General features: G+C 42.6%; 1 protein-coding gene across 1 annotated transcript in view; it reads left to right on the plus strand.

The window, feature by feature from the left end:
* The first annotated feature begins 607 nt into the window (after positions 1 to 607).
* ATCAY (ATCAY kinesin light chain interacting caytaxin) overlaps positions 608 to 23,779 on the plus strand; it is a 322,397-nt gene continuing 299,225 nt past the window's right edge. Inside the window, exons 1-2 of the mRNA XM_069767815.1 lie at positions 608 to 944; positions 1,807 to 1,936. Coding sequence (XP_069623916.1) covers positions 1,854 to 1,936 — 83 coding nt within the window. The 5' untranslated portion in view covers positions 608 to 944; positions 1,807 to 1,853. The remainder of the gene's footprint in view (positions 945 to 1,806; positions 1,937 to 23,779) is intronic.

The raw sequence follows: 23,779 nt of genomic DNA on the forward strand, positions 1-23,779 counted from the left end.
AAACGCGTTGAATAAACCCCTGTTTTAATTCTTCTATCAACTGGAACTTCATCATTATTGCGGCAGCGCAGATTTAATCCACATATCCCAGAGTATACTGAGTTAAAACATTAGTATTGTTGTTTCTAAATGATTATGAACTTGTTTTCTTTGCATTATTTGAGGTCTGAAAGCACTGTTTTGTTTTTAATTTTCACCATTTCTCCTTTTCAGAAAAAAAATACAAAAATTGCTTGGAAATTCGGAGACATGTTGTCAGAATAAATGAACAATTTACATTTTTCTCAAAAATATATCTATAAAGAAAAAAAAACAGACAAACTGAACATTTTGCAGTGGTCTCTTAATTTTTTGAAAGAGCTGTATATAGTTAGCAGTTTCATGCTGTGCAATAGGTCACCGTCTACACCGCACTTTATTCACTGGCCAGTGCCACCACTAACTTCAGAGCTAGTCTATCAGAAACGCTAAAAGCTTGCCTCTTCTCCATCTGCCTGAGGCGATTTCTCCTTTGCTTGGATGCTGCCAGGCTCTATCCAATCAAGGCTAGCCTTCCCCAGAAAAGGGAGGGTGGTAGCTAATGGAGCATCATTCCCCCTGCTCCTCCGCCCTCCCGTCTCCTCCATTGCACATTCACAATAGCTGGTACATCAGCAGCTAAGGCTGTGTCAGCTGTGAGGATGCACAGCTCTGCACATATATTCTACACGCATGTCCACTCTGCTGGCGACTAATTCTGACAGCACATCCCAAAGATGAGGGATTGCAGCATCCTCGACCACATTGTAGTACACAGAAAAAGGGCCATATTCTCCAGGATTTAAATAAACCATTTCAGAGATGTTCTCCTGCCAGATGAGGGCTGAGCTGGAAGACATTTTTGCGTAGCCATTTTACATGATTATTTACTTTGCAATCAACTAAATCTTCCTTTGGGAAGACAGGTAGGTTTTTGATAATATGAATGTTTCATCTCGATGTATAATCTGATTTTGCAGTAGAGACACATTCTTCTTTGTATGAGTGGGTTTTTCAGTACAGGATGTTGTAGATGAAGTTACATTTAGGAAATCTGCCATGTAAAATATGTAATATATGCTAATGTATATATCATTCAGTGTCTAGTACAATATCAGAGTTGTAGACCATTACAGTATGCTCAGAAAAGGAGGAGGGCAAATACAAGTCTAGCATATCATGTATAGGGATCATGGTGATAGAGGGCCTTTGTACATTTGGTTGTTTCACTGGGCCTCCAGGTTGAGACCCAAAGTCACTGAGCAATCAAGGAAAAATGCATCCTTAAAGTTATCTTGGCCTATTTATTTTGGAAAAAGATGATGCAAGGGTGACCTAGTACCTGTGTATAAATATATGAAGGAACAGTACAGAGAGATTATATATTTCTACCAAGGACCATAATCATAACAAGATGGCATCTAAATGTATGGATGAAAGAAGAAGGATTTTGTTTACTGTCAAATTAATGAGACTATGGAGGTCATGTCGAATTCATGAGGCCTGGATTTCCTTTTTTAAAAGTAATAATATTACAACTTCTATGTATTAGTTCACTGACAATAAGCCATTGGTCCATAGACTTTGTCTACACCAGATGAGAAGTCTGGAGGTTCTCTTTCTCAATATTATAGAGCACATTATAAGCAACTGCCTCATATGGCTTTTGCCTCCCTCTGGATCAACATGATAGGATAAAGTAGGATAATAAGTTGACGGACTATTTTTTCTGCATTTACTAATTCACTTAAGTCAAATTACATTGTACCTATTTAAACCTTTATTTAGGGTTCTAAACTTAAAATCCTACAATATCTGCTGACCGGCACAAAATAATGGGGACAACAGAGGCAACATTGCGTATGGAAAATGTTGATGTAGAAGTAAAAGAAGAATGGCAGGATGAAGACTTTCCAAAGTAAGTTCTTTTACATGTAACCTGCTAAATGCAGTGATATCATGGAAGGGAAATGGATTATTAACATTCTTAACAAAATATGAACTCGGAATAATCTAAAAACTTAAAGATTAGCTTAAAAGCAAGCTGGACTTAGCACATTTAGTTTGCATGCTTCCTAATAAATTTAACATATCGTATTTTTTAGATTATAAAATGCACTTTTGATCCCCCAAATTTTGGGGTAAAGTGGGGGGTGCATCTTATAATCCGAATCTGTATGCTGTGCTGTAGAGGATGGAGGGCGGCCCTGGAGTGGTGTCAGGGGGCTGGAGTGGGCTGGCATAGAACTGCAGAGACAGTGGGAGGTCACTTGCTCCCGCTCAATAGCCTCATGTAATATTCACTGCACTCGCTGAAGCCGTGCCGAGTTGGTAGACAGGGAAGCGGCGCATATTGCATTTGCCTGCACTCACTCCCTTCCAATCATTGATATGGCCCCCTCCGGTCACTCTATATGTCCTCTGCTGGCACGAACATGTGCCTGCCAGCAGCACGGGGGGGTATATAGTGACCGGGGGGCCATCTGACTGCCAGCAGCACAGGGGGCATATAGTGAACGGGGGGGCCATGTGCCTCCCAGCAGCCCAGGGGGGCATATAGTGATCGGGGGGCCATGTACCTGCCAACAGCACAGGGGGGCATATAGTGACCGGGGGGGCCATCTGATTACCAGCAGCACAGAGGGGCATATGGTGAACAGGGGAGCCATGTGCTTGCCAGCAGCACAGGGGGGCATATAGTGAATGGGGGGCATGTGCCTGCAAGCCGCACAGGGGGACATATAGTGACCGGGGGGCCATGTGCCTGCCAGCAGCATAGGGGGCATATAGTGAACGGGGGGGCCATGGGCCTGCCAGCAGCACAGGGGGGCATATAATGACCGGTGCGCCATATGCCTGCCAGCAGCACAGGGGGCATATAGTGAACAGGGGGCCATGTGCCTGCCAGCATCACAGGGGGGCCATGTGCCAGCACAACAAGGAGGCCATGTGCCAGCACAATAATGGGGGTTATATAGATACCAGGATGAGGGACATATATATGATTTGTAAGACGGACAATGGCATTATAAGACAGACCCCTATTTAACATAAAAATTATTTTTTTCTCTTTTTCTTCACCAAATTTGGGGGTGCATCTTATAATCAGGTGCGTCTTATAAAGCGAAAAATATGGTATACAGTACAAACTCAAAACTATTCCAACTATGAGCTGCCATAGATTTCCAGTACAATGTATGTTACTTTATGGTTAAATGATGGTAAACCTACCTGGCTGCATTTGGCCATGGCATTGCCTCTAAGATCCAGCCACTTTTTAGAATAGTGGCTAAAAGAGTATAAAATAAAGAAAAGTAGCAATTTTTTTGCCCCAAAATGTATGTAATTACAGCGCACATTCCTTGATTTAAGTGCCCCCAACATGTTGTAAGCACATATCTGTTATCACTCACGGGATTGGAAACATCAAGACTGTCAGAGTAGCTGTGGTACCCAAGATCTCCTCTCATGGCATGAAATAGTGTAGGATCCACCATATATCCAAAACCATGAGCCTGTTCAGTGCTGAACTGTTTAAAAAAACTGTATCAGCCCAAGACGAGGAGATGATTTTGTGTAAAAGGATATTTGTCTTACAATATCTGATTCCTGCTCCCTCAATCTTTCTCCTGATGGCAGATGTCAAGGGGCAGTCTGTTGGATTGGAGAGGTAAACAGATCCTGATGAATTATCCTGCTCAGAATTCTCAGGTCTGTGGCCATTTTGCTATGCCTTATTAAACAGGACCGTTACGAGATTTTTTTTCATTAAATTGAGTATCTCCTCCAATTGCTGCCGCTTAACTATTTCTGGAAAAGTTTTTGTTTTTCTTCTGTGTCTCTCTATTCCAAAATTATGTCTACTGGTAATAAAGGAGCAAACTCAACCCCCTGGGAATATACCACAGATGTTCTGTCACAGAGGAGAAAACACAAACGCCCACAGAGAAATTCTGTGGTATACGCCCACTTGGTTCAAGGGGCCATCTGCTTCTTTATTACCGTGGGGCATAACTTTGGATCCATTTCTTAATTAGTCAATAGAAATTAGAGGAAGTTCTCAGTTTTAATTAAAAAATTTAGTGAAAGGTTCTCGTTAATTCCTTCCAAACAAGTACATTTTCCATATTTACTTTTTTCCTTTCCTCCCCTCTTGATCTAAGAGTCATAACATTTTTATTTATCCAACCACATATCTGGATGAGAGCTTGCTTTTTTTTATATATCAATCGCAGCAATTAGAAGGCTGGGAAATGGTCCTTTCCGATTGACGTCATTGCGAGGGCCCAATCATTGCTAAGGCAACCCAAGATCATTGCCAAGGCAACCCAACCCATAAGGATGACCTCTGGGTTAGCCAGCTACGGCAAGTCCATTAGACTATGCCAGGTACATGGTCTTTAAGGCTTCTGTAAGTGCAGCACTAACAGGTATAATGCATTATACCAGCAATCAGAGTAAAAAAAAAGTTAAAGTACCATAGAGAGATTAAGTAAAGAAGTAAAAAAAAAATTGTAAAGATATTTTTTTTAAAAGTCTCAAATAAAAAAACAAACAAACAAAAAGTATACCAATAAAAACACACACCGTATTTTGCATATTATAAGACGCACCTGACCATAAGATGCACCCCAAGTTTTGGGAAGGAAAATAGGAAAACTTTTTTTGAGCAAAATGGTGGTGCATCTTAAAGTCCGCTTTTACGGTAGCTTTCCGGGGGGCTGCCTGCAGCGGATTTGGGAGTGGGATCACAGGAGGCAGGGTGGCTGCTGCGGGAAACTTGTGGCGGCGGCAGGTCTGGTATGATGCTGCGGGTCCCATGCTGGGAGGAGGGGGTGTTTGGCAGTGTGAGGCTGCTGCGGACTCAAGGCTTTCACAAAATGTCTAGCGTCCCTGCGCTTCCCATCCTTTTCAATTCAGAGGACTTCTGGATAATGGCCGTAGGAGGTGGCGCGTGCGCATATGGAGATGAAACCTGCAATGGCAAATACCCTATAAAGAGGCCGATGGAGACATGGTGGACTCTGCCTCTCCTATGATTTGGTGATGTCCATCATTTTAAGTGTGTCTAAAAGTGAGGTCCTCCACCACAGTTTTGTGCACCTCTGAAAAGGACATTGCTGAACAGAGTGCAGAGAAACACTGCTTCCTCATTATAGTGATTGGATTTGTCGATGGATCATCTGAATGACCTCACTTGGAGAGTTGGAAACCCAGATGTAAGGGCTCCCAGATGTAAACTCTCAGCGTAGAGTACAGGATAAACGTGATCCAAAATGTAACATAAAATGTTCCAAATAAACGCTTCAACTCAATCCACAAAAAAGCAAGTTCCCAGTCAGGGAATTAATTAATATTAATGGATCGCTGGATAGGAGGTTTTGTGGGTTATGATCTGCGCTGCCAGCTCATCCAAAACAGACATAATGTACAATTAAAGTGGTTTATTCTACGCATTTCGGAGTGCAAATGACTCCTTCTTCAGGAAAATACCTGCGCAGATCATAACCCACAAATCCTCCTATTCAGCAATCTAGCTGTGGTCGGTTGTCGACCGGAGGATCTGTGGCAGCCAGCACTATATGCTTATGAATTTTTTTTACATCAGGTGAGCAGTTACATTACTGGCAAATCTTCTCTTAAATTGTGAGATAAAACACTATCTGCACTTTTTCTTTCCTACAAGGTATATTACAATCTGTTAATGGCAATATAGGAAAACAAATCCAGCAAATTCTGCACTCCCAAATCCAAATTACCCTCTCCCTTTTGATCCCCAGTGTGCCTAAGTCACATTTATCGACCACATGTTTGGTATTTCTGTAGGGATGATAGCCCGCCTAATATACAGGGTCCATGTCTCCAGAAGCATGAGCTGGACACAATGTATGGGCATTACAGTGTATAGGCACTACAATTTATGGACACTTCAATATACTTTTCACTACAACATACTATGCACTGGAATGTATGAACACTACAATGGCAGATTTGCAATTTTCACTCGGCAACATCCACAACAGCTTGTTTCTGAGACACACCCATGGAGTTAAAATCGTCACTACACCTGTAGATAAATTCCCAGATTGGTGTAATTTCCTGAATTCGGTCAATTGAGGGGGGATTCTGCTCTTCTGGCACGTAGGGACTCTATATATTGAGTCCGCCAACTATTCTAGGAAAATCTGCGTTCCAGGAGGCAAATAGTGCTCCGTCCCTCTTGAGTCTCGCCGTATGTCTATGCAGTAATGTACAGCCACATATGGGGTATTGTCACATTCAGCAGAAATTGTGTGACACATTTTTTTGCCAGTTTTACTATTTTTTCTCTGTGTGAAAATGTAAAATCTGGGACTAAAACAACATTTTTCTGGTAAAAATGTAGTTATTCTTTCTTGACTCCCCAATGGTATAATATTCTGTGACCAACCTGTGGTGTCAATATGATCACTGCACCCCTAGATGAATTCATTGAGAGATGTAGTTTGTAAAATGGGGTCACTGATGGGGAATTCTGCTGTTCTGGCACCTCAGGGGCTCTGACAATGTCATATGGCACCCTCAAACCAGTGCTGCAAAATCTGCACTGTAATATGGCGCCTCTTCCCTTCTATGCTTTCTAATGTGCATGAAAAGTAGTTCCCGATTACATGTAGGGTTTTAGTGCATTGAGTAGTAATTGCACAACAAACTGTGAGTTACATTTTTTCCTATTTGCCCTTTTAACAAAAAATTAAAACAACATTTTAGCGGTAAAAATTAAATTATTCTTTCTTCACCACCCAATAGTATAAAATTATGTGACAGAATGAAAATACGGCACTCCCTGTCAGAAGTACGTGCCCGGATAGGATCCCAATCCGTAATACTACAGTAGTAAGAAAAATCCAGCACTCTGAGGTGAGTATGGAGAAAAATCATGAGACTTTCATTACAGTGGTCCTAATAGATACTGTGTTTCATTCGTGACGTTTTGATCAATGGAGACCTTTCTCAAACATACACTGTATGGACAATCAAACAACATTCATAAGAAATATTGTACAAAATAACAAAGAGAATGAATAAATAAATAATTAATTCTGACATAATGTTCCGGTGATAGCCACTCATCTAAGAGGATATAATTGTAACAGGGTTTGTCTCATGATACAAATATAATAATGAGGTGCAGTGTAATTTGTCCATGGTAGAAAGCAGGCAATACATCTAACAGGTAAGTCACTATTACAGAGCTGCCAGGCCCACATGATTCCCCCCTAAAAGGGAAACACAGATAAATTTGAATCAACAGTAGGCCGCTGTAGCGTAGCTACCAGGGGGACAGAGTGGGCAGTCGACCTGGCCCCCACGTTCTGAGGGGCCCACCCGGAGCTACGCTACTGTAACTCTATGGGCATGCACAGCACGCCCATACAGTTACATTCTGCGGCAGAGCAGGTAGACTCGTTCTCCCTCCGCTGCCACTTGACTGCTATGGGGCCCCTGAGCAAGAGAGGGCCCCGATGCTAGCCGTGGGCCCCCTCTGTCATCGCAAGCTCAACTGTATTAGCTGGATGCCGATACAGCTGACCGCATTGATGAGAGTGGGAGCGTCATGCTCCCTTTCCACATCCCCTCTCAGGGCCTGATGTCCCTGACTCAGACACTGACAGGGGTCGTGATGACGTCACCACTTGGCGCCCGCTGCCTGGAGATAAAGGGGCGCTCCGAGCAGCGGAGGAACTAGGAGGGAGAGAGGTTAGTATTGGATTTATTTATTTTTTATGGGGTTGCATTAAACCATAGAGTCTGCCTATGGGCGGGCTGCATTATACTATAGAGTCTGCCTATGGGGGATGCATTATATTATATAGAGTCTGCCTATTGGGTGCATTATATTATATAGAGTCTACCTACAGTCATGGTCAAAAGTATTGCCACCCCTGCAATTCTGTCAGATAATTCTCATTTTCTTCCTGAAAATGATTGCAAACACAAATTATTTGGTATTATTATCTTCATTTAATTTGTCTTAAGTGAAAAAACACAAAAGGGAATGAAGCAAAAAGCAAAACATTGATCATTTCACACAAAACTCCAAAAATGGGCCAGACAAAAGTATTGGCACCCTCAGCCTAATACTTGGTTGCACAACCTTTAGCTAAAATAACTGCGACCAACTGCTTCCGGTAACCATCAATGAGTTTCTTACAATGCTCTGCAGGAATTTTAGACCATTCTTCTTTGGCAAACTGCTCCAGGTCCCTGATATTTGAAGGGTGCCTTCTCCAAACTGCCATTTTTAGATCTCTCCACAGGTATTCTATGGGATTCAGGTCTGGACTCATTGCTGGCCACCTTAGAAGTCTCCAGTGCTTTCTCTCAAACCATTTTCTAGTGCTTTTTGAAGTTTGTTTTGGGTCATTGTCCTGCTGGAAGACCCATGACCTCTGAGGGAGACCCAGCTTTCTCACACTGGGCCCTACATTATGCTGCAAAAGTTGTTGGTAGTCTTCAGACTTCATAATGCCATGCACACGGTCAAGCAGTCCAGTGCCAGAGGCAGCAAAGCATCCCCAAAATATCAGGGAACCTCCGCCATGTTTGACTGTAGGGACCGTGTTCTTTTCTGTGAATGCCTCTTTTTTCTCCTGTAAACTCTATGTTGATGCCTTTGCCCAAAAGCTCTACTTTTGTCTCATCTGACCAGAGAACATTCTTCCAAAACGTTTCAGGCAAGTTTTGGCAAAATCCAGCCTGGCTTTTTTATGTCTCGGTGTAAGAAGTGGGGTCTTCCTGGGTCTCCTACCATACAGTCCCTTTTCATTCCGACGCCGACGGATAGTTCGGGTTGACACTGTTGTACCCTCGGACTGCAGGGCAGCTTGAACTTGTTTGGATGTTAGTCGAGGTTCTTAATCCAACATCCGCACAATCTTGCGTTAAAATTTCTTGTCAATATTTCTTTTCCGTCCACATCTAGGGAGGTTAGCTACAGTGCCATGGGCTTTAAACTTCTTCATGACACTGCGCACGGTAGACACAGGAACATTCAGGTCTTTGGAGATGGACTTGTAGCTTTGAGATTGCTCATGCTTCCTCACAATTTGGTTTCTCAAGTCCTCAGACAGTTCTTTGGTCTTCTTTCTTTTCTCCATGCTCAATGTGGTACCCACAAGGACACAGGACAGAGGTTGAGTCAACTTTAATCCATGTCAACTGGCTGCAAGTGTGATTTAGTTATTGCCAACACCTGTTAGGTGCCACAGGTAAGTTACAGGTGCTGTTAATTACACAAATTAGAGAAGCATTACATGATTTTTCGAACAGTGCTAATACTTTTGTCCATCCCCTTTTTTATGTTTGGTGTGGAATTATATCCAATTTGGCTTTAGGACAATTATTTTTGTGTTTTTTTCATTTAAGACAAATTAAATGAAGATAATAATACCAAATAATTTGTGTTTGCAATCATTTTCAGGAAGAAAATGAGTATTATCTGACAGAATTCCAGGGGTGTCAATACTTTTGGCCATGACTGTATGGGGGTACATTATACTATAGTGTCTGCCTATGGGGTGCTGCATTATATTAAAGAGTGTGCCTATGGGTAGTGCATTATACTATAGAGTCTGCTTATGGAGGGTACATTATACTATAGAGTCTGCCTATGAAGATTGCAATATAATATAGAGTTTGCCTATGGGGAATGCATTGTAATATAGAGTCTGCCTATGGGGCGCTGCATTATACTATATAGCGTCTGCCTATAGGAAGTGCATTATACAATGTAGAGTCTACCTATGGGGAGTGCATTATACTGTAGAGTCTGCCTATGGGGGTGCATTACACAATATAGAGCCTGCCTACGGGGGGCTGCATTATACAGTATAGAATCTACCTATGGAGGATGCATTATACAATATAGAGTCTGTCTCTGGGGAGTGCATTATATTATAGAGTCTGTCTATGGGGTGCATTATACTATAGAGTCTGCCTATGGGGTGCTGCATTATACTACAGAGTCTGCCTATGGGGAGTGCATTATACTATAGTCTGCCTATAGGGGGTGAATTATACTATAGAATCTCCCTATGGGGGGTGCATTATACTAAATAGAGTCTGCAAATGGGGGTACATAATACTATAGAGTCTGTCTATAGGGGGCTGCATTATACAGTACAGAGTTTGCCAATGGGGAGCTGCATTATACTATGTAGAGTCTGCCTATGGGGGTGCATTGCATAATATAGAGTCTGACTCTGGGGAGTGCATTATACTATAGAGTCTGCTTTTGTGGGGCTGCATTACACAATATAGAGTCTGTCTATGGGGGGTTGCATTACACAGTATAGAATCTCCCTATGGAGGATGCATTATACAATATAGAGTGTGTCTCTGGGGAGTTCATTATACTATACAGTCTGCCTATGGGGGTGCATTATACTATAGAGTCTGCCTATGGGGTGCTGCATTATTCTATAGAGTCTGCCTATGGGGTTGCATTATACTATAAAATCTCCCAATGGGGGTGCATTATACAAAATAGAGTCTGCAAATGGGGGTGCATAATACTATAGAGTCTGCCTTATACAGTACAGAGTTTGCCAATGGGGAGCTGCATGATACTATGTAGAGTCTACCTATGGGGGATGCATTATTTAATATAGAGTCTGACTCTGGGGAGTGCATTATACTATAGAGTCTGCTTTTGTGTGGCTGCATTATACTGTATAGAGTCTGCTTATGGGAGAGCTGCATTATACAGTATATAGTTTGCTTATGGAAGGCTGCATTATATTATAGAGTGTGCCTATGGGGGGCTGTATTATACAGTATAGAGTCTACCTATGAGGGTCTGCATTATACTAAATAGAGCCTGCCAAAGGGGGTGCATAATACTATAGAGTCAGCCTATACGAGGTTGCATTTAAATAAAGAATCTGCCTATGGGGTGTTGCATTATAGTATAGAATCTGTCTATGTGAGGCTGCATTATACTATAGGGTTTGCCTATGGGGGGCTGCTTTATACTATAGAGGCTGCCTATGGGTGGCTGCATTATGCTATAGAGTCTGTCTATGATGCGCTGCATTATACAGTATAGGGTCTGCCTATGGAGGGCTGCATGATACTATTGTGTCTGCCAATAAGGAGGATGAAGTATACTATGGAATCTGCTTATGGAGGGCTGCATTACAGAGTCTGCCTATGGGGAACCATTATACTAAAGAGTCTACCTATGGGGGGCTGCATTAAACTATAGTGTCTACTTATGGGGGTTGCATTATACTATAGAGTCTGCCTCTGGGGGGCTGCATTATACTATAGAGTCTGCCTATAGGGGGCTGCATTAGACATTAGAGAGTCTGCCGATGGGTGCGGCAGTTTACTATAGAATATGCCTTTAGGGGGCTGTATTATACTATAGAATCTGCTTAAAGGTTCTGCCTTATACTATAGAATCTGCCTAAGTGGGGCTGCATTATACTATAGAGTCTGCCTATGGGGAGCTGCATTATACTATAATGGCTGCCTATGGGTGGCTGCATTATACTATAAAGTCTGCTTATAGGGGGATGCATTATACTATTAAATCTGCTTATGGATGGCTATATTATACTATAGAATCTGCCTATTTGGGTGCATTATATTATAGAGTCTGCTTATGGGGGGAGCATTATACTCTAGAGTCTACCTATGGGGGCTGAATTATACTATAGAGTCTGCCTATAGGTGGCTGCATTATACATTAGAGAGTCTGCTCATGGGTGCTGCATTTTGCTATAGAGTATGCCTTTAGGGGGCTGTATTATACTATAGAATCTACTTATAGGGTGCTGCATTATACTATATAATCTGCCTATGTGGGGCTACATTATACTATAGAGGCAGCCTATGGGTGGCTGCATTATACTATAGAGTCTCCCTATAGGGGGATGCATTATACTGTGAAATCCGCTTATGGAGGGCTGTATTATACTATAGACTCTGCCTATGGGGGTACATTATATTATAGTCTGCTTATGGGGGTCGCATTATACTCTAAAGTCTACCAATGGGGGGCTGTATTAAATTGTAGAGTCTGCCTATAGGTGGCTGCATTATACTATAGAGTCTGCCTATAGAGGATGCATTATACTGTGAAATCTGCTTATGGAGGGCTGTATTATACTGTAGAGTCTGCCTATTGGGGTGCATTATATTATACAGTCTGCTTATGGGGGGAGCATTATACTCTAGAGTCTACCTATGGGGGCCTGCATTAAACTGTAGAGTCTGCCTATAGGGAGCTGCATTATACTATAGAGTCTGCCTCTGGGGAGCTGCATTATACTATAGAGTCTGCCTATGGAGGGGCTGCATTACATGATGGAATCTGCCTATAGGGGATGCATTATTCAATATAGAGTCAGCCTATGGGGTGCATTATACTATACAGTCTGCCCATGGGGGTGCATAATGCAATATAGAGTCTAGCTATGGGGGACTGCATTATACCATAGAGTCTGCCTATAGGGGCTGCCTTATACTATGAAATCTGCTTATGGAAGGCTGCATTATACTATACAGTGTCACGCTCGTGGTTTGTCGAACCACTGTGCCACGGGCCACGAAGCACCTGGAGGGGCGTGACTAAGGTTCATTATACTATAGAGTCTGCCTATGGGGTGCTGCATTATAACATAGAGTCTGCATTTGGGGGAGTACATTATACTGTAGTGTCTACCTATGGGGGTGCATTATATTATAGAGTTTGCCTATGGGGGTGCATTATACTATAAAATATGCCTATGGTGAATGCAGTATGCTATAGAGTCTTCCTATGGGGGGCTGCATTATACAGTATAGAGTCTACCTATGGGGGCTGCATTATACGATACAGTCTGCCTATGGGGAGTGCATTATACTATAAAGTCTGCCAATGGGGAGAGCATTATACTATATAGAGTTTGCCTATGGGAAGTGCATTATACAATATAGAGTCTGCCTATGGGGAGTGCATTATACTATATAGAGTCTACCTGTGGTGGTTGCATTACACAATATAGAGTCTGCCTATGGGAGCTGCATTATACAGTATAGAGTCTGCCTATCGTGGGCTGCATTATACTATATAGAGCCTTCCTACGGGGGTGCATTATACAATAGAGTCTTTCTATGGGGAATGCATTATAGAGTCTGCCTATGGAGGATGCATTACACAATATAGAGTCTGCCTATGGAGGGCTGCATTATACAGTATAGAGTCTGCCTATGGGGAGCTATATTATACTATATATAGTCTGCATATGAGGGTGCATTATACAATATAAAGTCTGACTGGGGAGTGCATAGTCTGACTATGTGGGGCTGCATTATACAGTATAGAGTCCACCTATGGGAGAGCTGCATTATACAGTATAAAGTCTGCTTATGGTGGACTGCATTATACTATAAAGTCTGCCTATGGGGGGCTGTATTATACAGTATAGAGTCTGCCTATGGGGGTCTGCATTATACTAAATACAGTCTGCCAATGGGGAGTGCATAATACTATAGAGTCTGCCTATATGGGGCTTTATTATACATTAGAGTTTGCCAATGGGGGCTGCATTATACTATAGTCTGCCTATGGGGGGCTGCATGATACAATATATATAGCCTGTGTATGGGGGTGCATTATACAATATAGAGTCTGTCTCTCTGGAGTGCATTATACAGTACTATAGAGTCTGCCTATGGGAGGTGCATTACACAATATAGAGTCTGCACATGGGGTCTGCATTATGCAGTATATAGTCTGTCTATGGTGGGCTGCATTATACTATATAGAGTCTGCCTATGGGGGTGCATTACACAATATAGAGTCTGCCTATGGGTGGCTGCATTATACAGTATAGAGTCTGCCTATGGGGAGCTGCATTATACAATATAGAGTCTGCCTATGGGGGTGCATTATACTATAGAGTCTGTTTATAGGGATGCATTATACTATAGAGTCTGCCTATGGGGGATGCATTAAACAATATAGAGTCTGCCTATGAGTGGCTGCATTATACTAAATTGAGTCGCGCAGCAGCTGGACCTGAAGGACAGACTGAATGGAGCAGCAGGCAGAGCTTGTATCAGAGACAGAGTTTGTGTCTATGTGCATCTAGCAGGATTAGCTTCAGAGTTCAGCAAGCAGGATTTGCTTCTGAGTGTTGCCGGATTTGCTTCTAAGGGCTGCCGGATTTGCTTCTAAGTGCAGCTGGATTTGCTTCTAAGTGCAGCAAGCGGGATTTGTACTTGAAGTACAGCAGGTAGGATTTGTATTTAGAATGTAACAGGCAGGACCTGCACTGGTATGTGGCCTTACACAACATAGACTGAAATAGAAATGTTGCCAAGCACCTCCCCAGTGGAGAGGAAGCAATATATATACAATGCCTCAAAACCATTGGCTGGGGAGGAAAATAGCAAGTGCACGTGCTGGCACTTTAAGAGAGCAGGAGCGCTTGCACATGCCCTTAGAACATAGCCAGAGAACAAGCTGGAAGTGCTGCTGGGAGCATGTTGTAAAAAGACATAAATCCATGTGACACATTCAATATTCCCATACTCTTCTGTCTCTCTTAGATTTGAAGTTACCTTTTAATACAAGTAATTTCATGTCCATAATGTTATGATTGGGGAGACAAAAATGTATTGCCACAGGTAGATCCATTCTTTTTTCTCTTATTGTATGGCGATGAGAGTTCATCCTTGTTCTCAGTTTCTGCCCTGTCTCCCCTACATACAGACCCCCAGTTGGACATTTAGTACAAATAAGTAACTACACTACATTAGATTTGATGCAGCTGAAAGTACCTGGTATCTTGTATATGCAAATTGCCTCTTCTGAGAAAAGGAGGACTTAAACTCTATAGCCCCACCTGTTGGAAGTAGCGATCCTACAAGTCACAATCAATTCTTTAACGAGTCGTGCAATATGACTTAGGATAAAAGCCAAATCAGTATCTCAATTCGCAGACACTGTGTTTCGGGCTGTTGGCCCTTGTCAGTGCGAAGTATGAGAACTGATTTGGCTAGGTGAGAGGCTCTGGACTGGGGTCTAAGGGGTAACGTTTCTCCTGGTATCTTGTAGGAATTAATGTGTCGCATGGATTTATGTCCTTTTACATTAACTAAGGAATTTGCTCCTCAGACCATGTGGGGTCATCATAACAGAACCAGACCCCAATCAGAGGACAAAAAAAATTCTCTATCTATGAACCCCTCCAATATTTATGGACATAACTCACACAATGGCAATTCTGCTTCACGTCACCTGTCTTATCTATGGCATTTTTCTGTGCTGTGTTGTGCATAAATATGTGATTCTTCAGAATTTCTTTTAGTCTATGCCTGATGAAGAGACCTGAGTAGTCTCGAAAGCTTTCAATTTATTACCATCTTTTCAGTTAGCCATTAAAAGGTATCAACCACTGAGGACTCTCAATTCTACAAATTTTTCTATCCACTGCCTAACACGGTACCAAGATATATATATCTTTCCAGTATCATAGTCTGCAAGTTATTCTTGTTTTTTTTTAGCAAACTCTATGCGGGCTTTCGTATGTCTTGCACTGAGGAGAGGCTTCCGTCGGGTCACTCTGCCATAAAGGCCTGACTGGTGGAGGGCTGCAGTGATAGTAGACTTTGTGAAACTTTCTCCCATCTCCCTACTGCATCTCTGGAGCTCAGCCACAGTGATCTTGGGGTTCTTCTTTACCTCTCTCATCAAGGCTCTTCTCCCAAGATTGCTCAGTTTGGCTGGACGGCCAGGTCTAGGAAGACTTCTGGTGGTCCCAAACTTCTTCCATTTAAGGATTATGGAGGACACTGTGCTCTTAGGTACCTTGAGTACTGCAGAAATTCTGTTGAAACCTTGGCCAGATCTGTGCCTTGTCACAGTTATTTCTCTAAGCTCCTTGGCCAGTTCCTTTGACCTCATGATTCTCATTTGGTCTGACATGCACTGTGAGCTGTGAGGTCTTATATAGACAGATGTGTGCCTTTTCAAATCAAGTCCTATCAGTTTAATTAAACACAGCTGGACTCGATGAAGGAGAAGAACCATCTCTAGGAGAATCACAAGGAAAAGCTTTTGACTTAAATATGAGTGTCTGAGCAAAGGGTCTGAATACTTATGACCATATGATTTTTCAGTTTTTCTTTTTTATTAAATTTGCATAAATTTCTACATTTCTGTTTTTTTTTCAGTCAAAATGGAGTGCAGATTGTACATTAATGTAAAAAAATGAACTTTTTTGAATTTACCAAATGGCTGCATTGAAACAAAGAGTGAATAATTTAAACAAGTCTGAATACTTTCTGTACCCACTGTACAATATAGAGTCTGTCTATGGGATGTGCATTATATAATATAGAGTCTGCCTATGTGGGGTGCATTATACTATAGAGTCTGCCTATGGGAAGTGCATTATTCTACCTTTGGGGGTGTATTAAACTATAGAGTATGCCTATGGGGGTGTATTATATTAGAGTCTGCCTATTGGGGTGCATTATAATATATAGAGTCAGCCTATGGACAGTGCATTATACCATAGAGTCTGCCTATGGGGGATGCAGTATAATTTATAATCTGCCTATGGAGGGCTGCACTATATTATAGAGTCTTCCTATTAGAGGGTGCACTATGTTATATAGAGTTTACATATGGGGGTGCATTATATTATAGAGTATGCCTATGGGGTGCATTATATTAGAGTCTGCCTATGGGGTGCATTATACAATATAGAGTCTGCTTATGGGATGTGCATTATATTATATTGAGGACTACCTGGTGCATTATACTATATGGAGGCTATCTAGGGGTCCATCATACAGTGTGGCGATTACATTGACAGGGCAATAATACAGTGTTGGAGCCATCAAACAGTTTGGGTGATACTAACAGGTCAGTATATCGACAGTGAGGGGGCATTATACTGCATATAAGAGAGTATCCTACTGTGTACAGGAGGAAACTCAGGACATTATTAAATGTAAAGTGGGCACTTATTGTTCTAGGGGAACTCAGGTTTCTGTGACTGTCAAACGGGCACACAGGGCATTATTACTTTCTAGGGGGCAAAATGTGGGCACTCGCACCTGGCATCACTATATTCTAGAGGGTTGCTTTAGAATTTAGAGGGCACAGGGAGCCACACAGTTGGTGCAGTAATAGGGAAACATTCGTCAACAGCGGCTCAGTATTGGGGTATCAGCAGGATAAGGAGTTTGTGCAGGTTGGGAATAGTCCCATTGGTGACAGTGCTGAATATATGAGACGTGAAATGTGTCTTTGTTGCAATCTCTGTAGACAAGTCCTGGCTGGAAGAAGCTGTCATGTTGGTCTTGGCCAGATGGAATAGACGTGAAAAGTGAACGATTCCATCAGAAAGAACATCAGCGGTAAGTCACCGTCTATAACTGTGCTGTAATCTCTATATGTTCTGTAGGACTGGTATCAAGATTGCCTTGTGCAGGTATGTACTACGGAGGACAGAGAATGAACTTCAATCCAATATTGCAGCCAGCATGCAGCCGGCGGGTAAGGAAAGGGTGAATCAAACACCCAAAAACCCCGACTCCATGGCTGAAGATTGTTCCCTCCAAATTCAGGTGACAGTGTCCCTTTAATCTTTGTAGATTCAGGCAGCCAAGGAGGGTGCAGAAACCATTCACAACATCCACACACAAGGGCATCTGTTATTAGTTGCTGAAGTCACATGTCCCTCTCCATATAAAAAGCAGACATGTTGTTTTGCTGGCGCCATTTTCCCAGTGTAACAGCACAGAGAGGCTAATACTGTGTTGCCATCAGGACTCAGGAGATCACTTTTACTAATCAACATTGTTTGGGATAATATTGGGGTGCAGGCACAGGACCTCATATCCTAATCCAAATCTTTTGGGATAATACTGTGTTGCAGTCAGGACTTAGGAGGTCACATGTACTAATCAAAATCATTTAGGCTAATATTGTGTTTCAGGCACAAGGCCACCTTTCCTGCAGGCATCAGGCTCTTTTTCCTAGTCCAAATTGTTTGGGCTAATACTTTGTTGCATTGAGGACCCAGAAGGTCACATTTAATAATCAAAATTGTTTGGGCTAATACTGTTGTGCAGGCAACAGTCTACATTTCCTAATTAAAATCGTCTTGGCTAATATTGTGGTGCAGGCACTAGGCCACATTTCCTAATCAAAATTGTTTGGGCTAATATTGGGGTGCAGGCACCAGTCCAGATTTCATAATCAAAATAATTTGGGGTAATACCCTGGTGCAGGTAACAGGCTTGATTTCATAATCCAAATTGTTTGGGCTAATACTTTTTATAATAAAAATAGTTTGTGCTAATTCCATAGTTTTGCCTCCAGTCTACATTTCAGCATACAAATCTTTTTACGCGCATTCTGTGGTCCAGCCACACTATCTCAGCCAATAAATACTGATTGTTAATTTAGTGACAGGTGACAGATAGGTCTGGGCCTAGGGTTATGAAACAGCTGGTTAAAAGAGAGGAAGGGTACATTCAACATGAGTGGGGAAAAAGCAAGTTGTGGTTGAAGGGGGAATATGCTTGGTGTTCAAGATGTACATGGCGTAATGTTACTGAAAGCTCTTTTGAACAAACACCATCTTGTCCTATCCAAAGACAACAAACAACATCGGTTACTTAATATGCTACTCAACCCCCTGTCTTTGGCAGCCACACAGCTGTATGCCTTGTAGATGAGGGTCAAAAAGAACATGTGCTCCAGTAGATGGCAAGCACTGCATCAAGTGTCCTTTCCTCCTCTTCCTCTCCTTTAACATTGCACACAGTACAGTCCTTAGAGGTGGCACCACAATTACCCTTGTTTTCCCCAGCATCACAACTCTCCAACCCCTCAGCTGACCAAGGGTACAAATAGTATAATTGTGCAGCATGGATGCATGGGCATGGGACAGGGCTTGGACCAGCATTTCTAGCTTAAACGTTGATTAGTAACAGGTGGATGCGTGACAGGTGCAGGCCTGGTGCTCTGAGAGCCCTGCCAAATTCAGGCAACACACATGAAGGAGACCCAACTTGGAGTCCAAACATTTCCAAAAATTATGGGCAGACACCATTAAAGTGTCATAAATTTTCCCAGACTAGGAATAGTATAATGGAGCTCTGACACCACTTCCACTACAGGCAAGCCACGAGATGGAGACACAACTTGGAGTCTCCACATTTCAACAAAAATTACTAACATCAGTTTATTTTATTTATTTATTTTGCTCACTCATATAGCTCCATATAGTGCTTTACAGACATTATCAATTTCCCGAGAGTAGAAATAGTATAATAGGGATCTGACACCCCTTCCACTACAGGCAGCCCACCAGATGGAGACACAACCAGTTATCCTGTAGCCTGAAAGACCTCTTTAGTGATGCAAGTCAATGACCTGTGGGGTGCAAATGCTGGAAGTGAGCACACAGCGACCATGCTTTCTGCAGCAGCGCAGCCAGGTTGGGATAGTGGGGGGAGAAATTGCTGTATCACCAGGTTGAGGATGTGAGCCATGCAAGGCACGTGTGTGAGTTTTCCCCAGAGTAGGGCCGCTACCAGGTTCATACCATTATCGCACATGCCCTTCCCTGCTTCCAAGATTAGTGGAGACAGCCATTGCTCAAACTTGGCCTGAATAACTGTCCACAAGAGCTGTGTGACTGCGATCTCCAAGGCATATTAATTTAAACACTGCCGATTGCAGTGAGCCCTGGCTGCGTAGTACGGAGTTGGGGGGTTTCCCTCTGCGCTATAGGAGTGCATGTCTTGTTAAGGGAGAGGTGGAGACCCTAAAGTAGGTGGAGGAGGCAGAAGCAGTGGAGGAAGTGTTAGATTCAGACGTTTGTCCTGCGAACCTTGGGGATTTCAAGACTTGGTGTCTACTGACACCTTGTTGTCTAGTGGTTACTTCACCATCTCTTGGTGTATAGTGGTTTAATTCTCCATCCCCTGGTGTGTAGTACTTCAGTTATCCATCTTCTCATGTATAGTGGTTTAGTTTTGAGTATTTAGTAGTTTAGTTCTCCAACCCTGTTGTCTAATAGTTTAGTTCTCCATCCTCTGGGGGGATTCCAAGACTTGTGGAGCAAAGCCTTCCCTACTTGCCCCCACAGCCACCAGAATCACCCAGTGCGCAGTAACCGAGTTGTAACGCTCCTGGCTATAATTGCTCATCCAGGTGTCACTTGTGAAATTCACCCTGGCAGACATAGGTTTTACAGGGAACGGATGATGTTGTCTGCAGCATGCTGGTGTAGCGCAGACACAACTTTCTTAGAGAAGTAATTGCAACTGAACAACTGATACTGGGGACTGAGAAGGACATCGGCTTTAAGAAAGCATCTGTATGCACCAGGCAGAAAAAGCAGAATTTCCATTGCCAAAAGATTGAAGATTGTGAAGTGCAAGCTCTATTACGTGACCACAACTGTGGGACCAAGGGCTGGCTGCTGGGCTCAGAGAGGATGGAGTAGAGTGAACACGACAAACTGCTGGACTGTGAATGTGGTGCAGGTGGAGATGTTATGGTGGTTTGAGAAAGATGTGATGATCTTGGTGATTTCTGTTAAAAACAGCAGGCGTGTCCACTTCCGTAACAGCTGACGGGCTCCCACTCTGACTGTAGCAGGTAAATAAGTGGAGGTTCTGTGGCCAGAGACCTGTGTAAAAAACACTTGCCATGGTGATGGAGGAGGAAGAAGCAGCAGATGCGGTTGATGAGGCAGGTGGTGGCTGTTGAGGCCTGTTAGGCCGCATTTTAGCGCAGTGAGATTCCCAGACTAGCGCTTGTTGGAAGTTGGAGAATTGTGATGCAGGAGAAACAATTGTAATTGGGATGCTACCTCTGAGGACTGTACTGTGTGTAGTGTTAAGGTGGAGAATGAGGAGGAGAGGCCACTTGATGCAGCATTTGCTATACACTGAAGCACATGCTCTATCTGGCTCTCATCTGCAAGACATACAGTTATATGAAAAAGTTTGGGCACCCCTATTAATCTTAAGCTTAATGTTTTATAAAAAAAAGAAATTTTGCAACAGCTATTTCAGCTTCATATATCTAATAACTGTTGGACACAGTAATGTTTCTGCTTTGAAATGAGGTTTATTGTACTAACAGAAAATGTGCAATCTGCATTCAAACAAAATTTGACAGGTGCATAAGTATGGGCACCCCACCAGAAAAGTGACATTAATATTTAGTATATCCTCCTTTTGCAAAAATAACAGCCTCTAGTCGCTTCCTGTAGCTTATAATGAGATCCTGGATCCTGGATGAAGGTATTTTTGACCATTCCTCTTTACAAAACAATTCCAGTTCAGTTAAGTTTGATGGTCGCCGAGCAATGACAGCCCTCTTCAAATGATCCCACAGATGTTCAATGATATTCAGGTCTGGGGACTGGGATGGCCATTCCAGAACAGTGTAATTGTTCATCTGCATGAATGCCTAAGTAGATTTGGAGCCGTGTTTTGGATCATTATCTTGCTGAAAGATCCATCCCCTGTGTAACTTCAACTTTGTCACTGATTCATGAACATTATTGTCAAGAATCTGCTGAGACTGAGAGGAATCCATGCATCCCTCAACTTTAAAAAGATTCCCGGTGCCGGCATTGGCCACACAGCCCCAAAGCATGATGGAACCTCCACCAAATTTTACTGTGGGTAGCAAGTGTTTTTCTTGGAATGCTGTGTTTTTTGGCCGCAATGCATAACGCCTTTTTGTATGACCAAACAACTCAATCTTGGTTTCATCAGTTCACAGGACCTTCTTCCAAAAAGAAATTGGCTTCTCCAAATGTGCTTTTGCTACCTCAGCTGACTCTGTTTGTGGCGTGCTTGCAGAAACGGCTTCTTTCGCATCACTCTCCCATACAGCTTCTCCTTGTGCAAAGTGCATAGTTGACCGATGAACAGTGACACCATCTGCAGCAAGTTGATGTTGCAGCTCTCTGGAGGTGGTCTGAGGATTGTCCTTGACTGATCTCTTCTTCTCTGCCTTTCTGATGTGTTTCTTGGCCTGCCACTTCTGGCCTTAACAAGAATTGTACCTGTGTTCTTCCATTTCCTTACTATGTTCCTCACAGTGGAAATTGACAGGTTAAATCTCTGAGACAGCTTTTTGTATCCTTCCCCCGAACAACTATGTTGAATAATCTTTGTTTTCAGATCATTAGACAGTTGTTTTGAGGAGCCCATGATGCCACTCTTCAGAGGAGATTCAAACAGGAGAACAACTTGCAAGTGGCCACTTTAAGTAGCTTTTCTCATGATTGCATACACCTGGCTATGAAGTTCAAAGCTCAAACTGTCTCCTCCATACATCTGTGACGTAGTCTCCTGGTACTTACCTGCACACTACCTCCGATCATCACAAGATCTCCTTCTCTACTCCCCTCTTATCTCCTCTTCACACAATCGCATGCTAGATTTCTTCTGTACATCCCCTCTCCTCTGGAACTCCCTACCCCAATATATCACACTATCACTTTCCATGGGAACCTGAAGAACCACCTCTTCCAACAAGCCTACAACCTAAAGTAACCATCATTCCACCATAACGCTGCACAAGCAGCTCTACTCTCACCTATTGTATCCTCACCCATCCCTTGTAGACTGTGAACCCTCATGGGCAGGGTCCTCTCTCCTCCAGTACCAGTCAGTGGCTTGTTTAGTTTAAGATTATTGTACATGTTTTCATTATGTATACCCCTTTTTACATGTAAAACACCATGGCATAAATGGTGCTATAACAATAAATAATAATACCGCTGTGTGGCTGCCAAAGTAAGGGAGTCGAGTAGCATGTCAAGTAACAGAAATTGTCAAAAAGCTGTGCAATTATACTATTTCTACTCTGGGGAAATTGATGCCACTTTAGTGGCACGTGGCAGTAATTTTTGGAAATGTTTGAACACCAAGTTGGGTCTCCTTCATATGTGTTGTCTGTAGGAGTAAGGCACCCAAACCAACAGGTCTGCACTTACTTTCATTCAACTATTTGTGTTATTATCCTTACATTTTTCTACCAATAGTAGTCTACAAAACTGATGCTTGGGGCAACTGAGTGTGGCTGAACTAAAATCCAGTTTGAGCTGTTGCATGAGGTATCAGGGCTCTCAGCAAAGCAGGCTTACTCCGGTCCCTCACTTACCTCATCTTAATTGAAACTCAAATTCAAAGCTGTAAATGCTGGCCCAGTCGCTGATACCTCATGCATGGCCCATGGCTGACTGCTGCTGTGTCATTATTATATTTGAACTGTGGGTCAATTGATGCCACTTTTCCTCGGGTCTGCCCCTAATTTTTGGAAATGATTGGACTCTAAGTTGGGTCTCCTTCATGTGTGTTGCCTGAAATTGGTAGGCCTCTCAGAGAACCAGGCCTACACCTATCACTCATCCACCTGTTACTGATCAATATTTCAGCTAGAAATGCTGGTCCAAGCCCTGTCCCATGCATCCATGTTGCGCACTTATACTATTTGTACTCTGGGTCAATTGATGCCACTTTTCCTGGTTTCTGCCCCTAATTTGAGTTGTTTGGGAATTTTTTGCAGAACCAAACCGAACCTAGAAAGATTCGCTCATCTAGACCAGACTCCACTAAAAACATCCAGTATATTGTGGCGCAATAGAGATGCAAAACTGCAATAAAAATACATAATTGGTTGGGATCCTCATCCAAATCACCTTACTCCTTACTGTTAATTCTTACTTATCTGTGT

This window comes from Ranitomeya imitator, chromosome 1 (assembly GCF_032444005.1).
Source record: "Ranitomeya imitator isolate aRanImi1 chromosome 1, aRanImi1.pri, whole genome shotgun sequence".
NCBI lineage: Eukaryota > Metazoa > Chordata > Amphibia > Anura > Dendrobatidae > Ranitomeya > Ranitomeya imitator.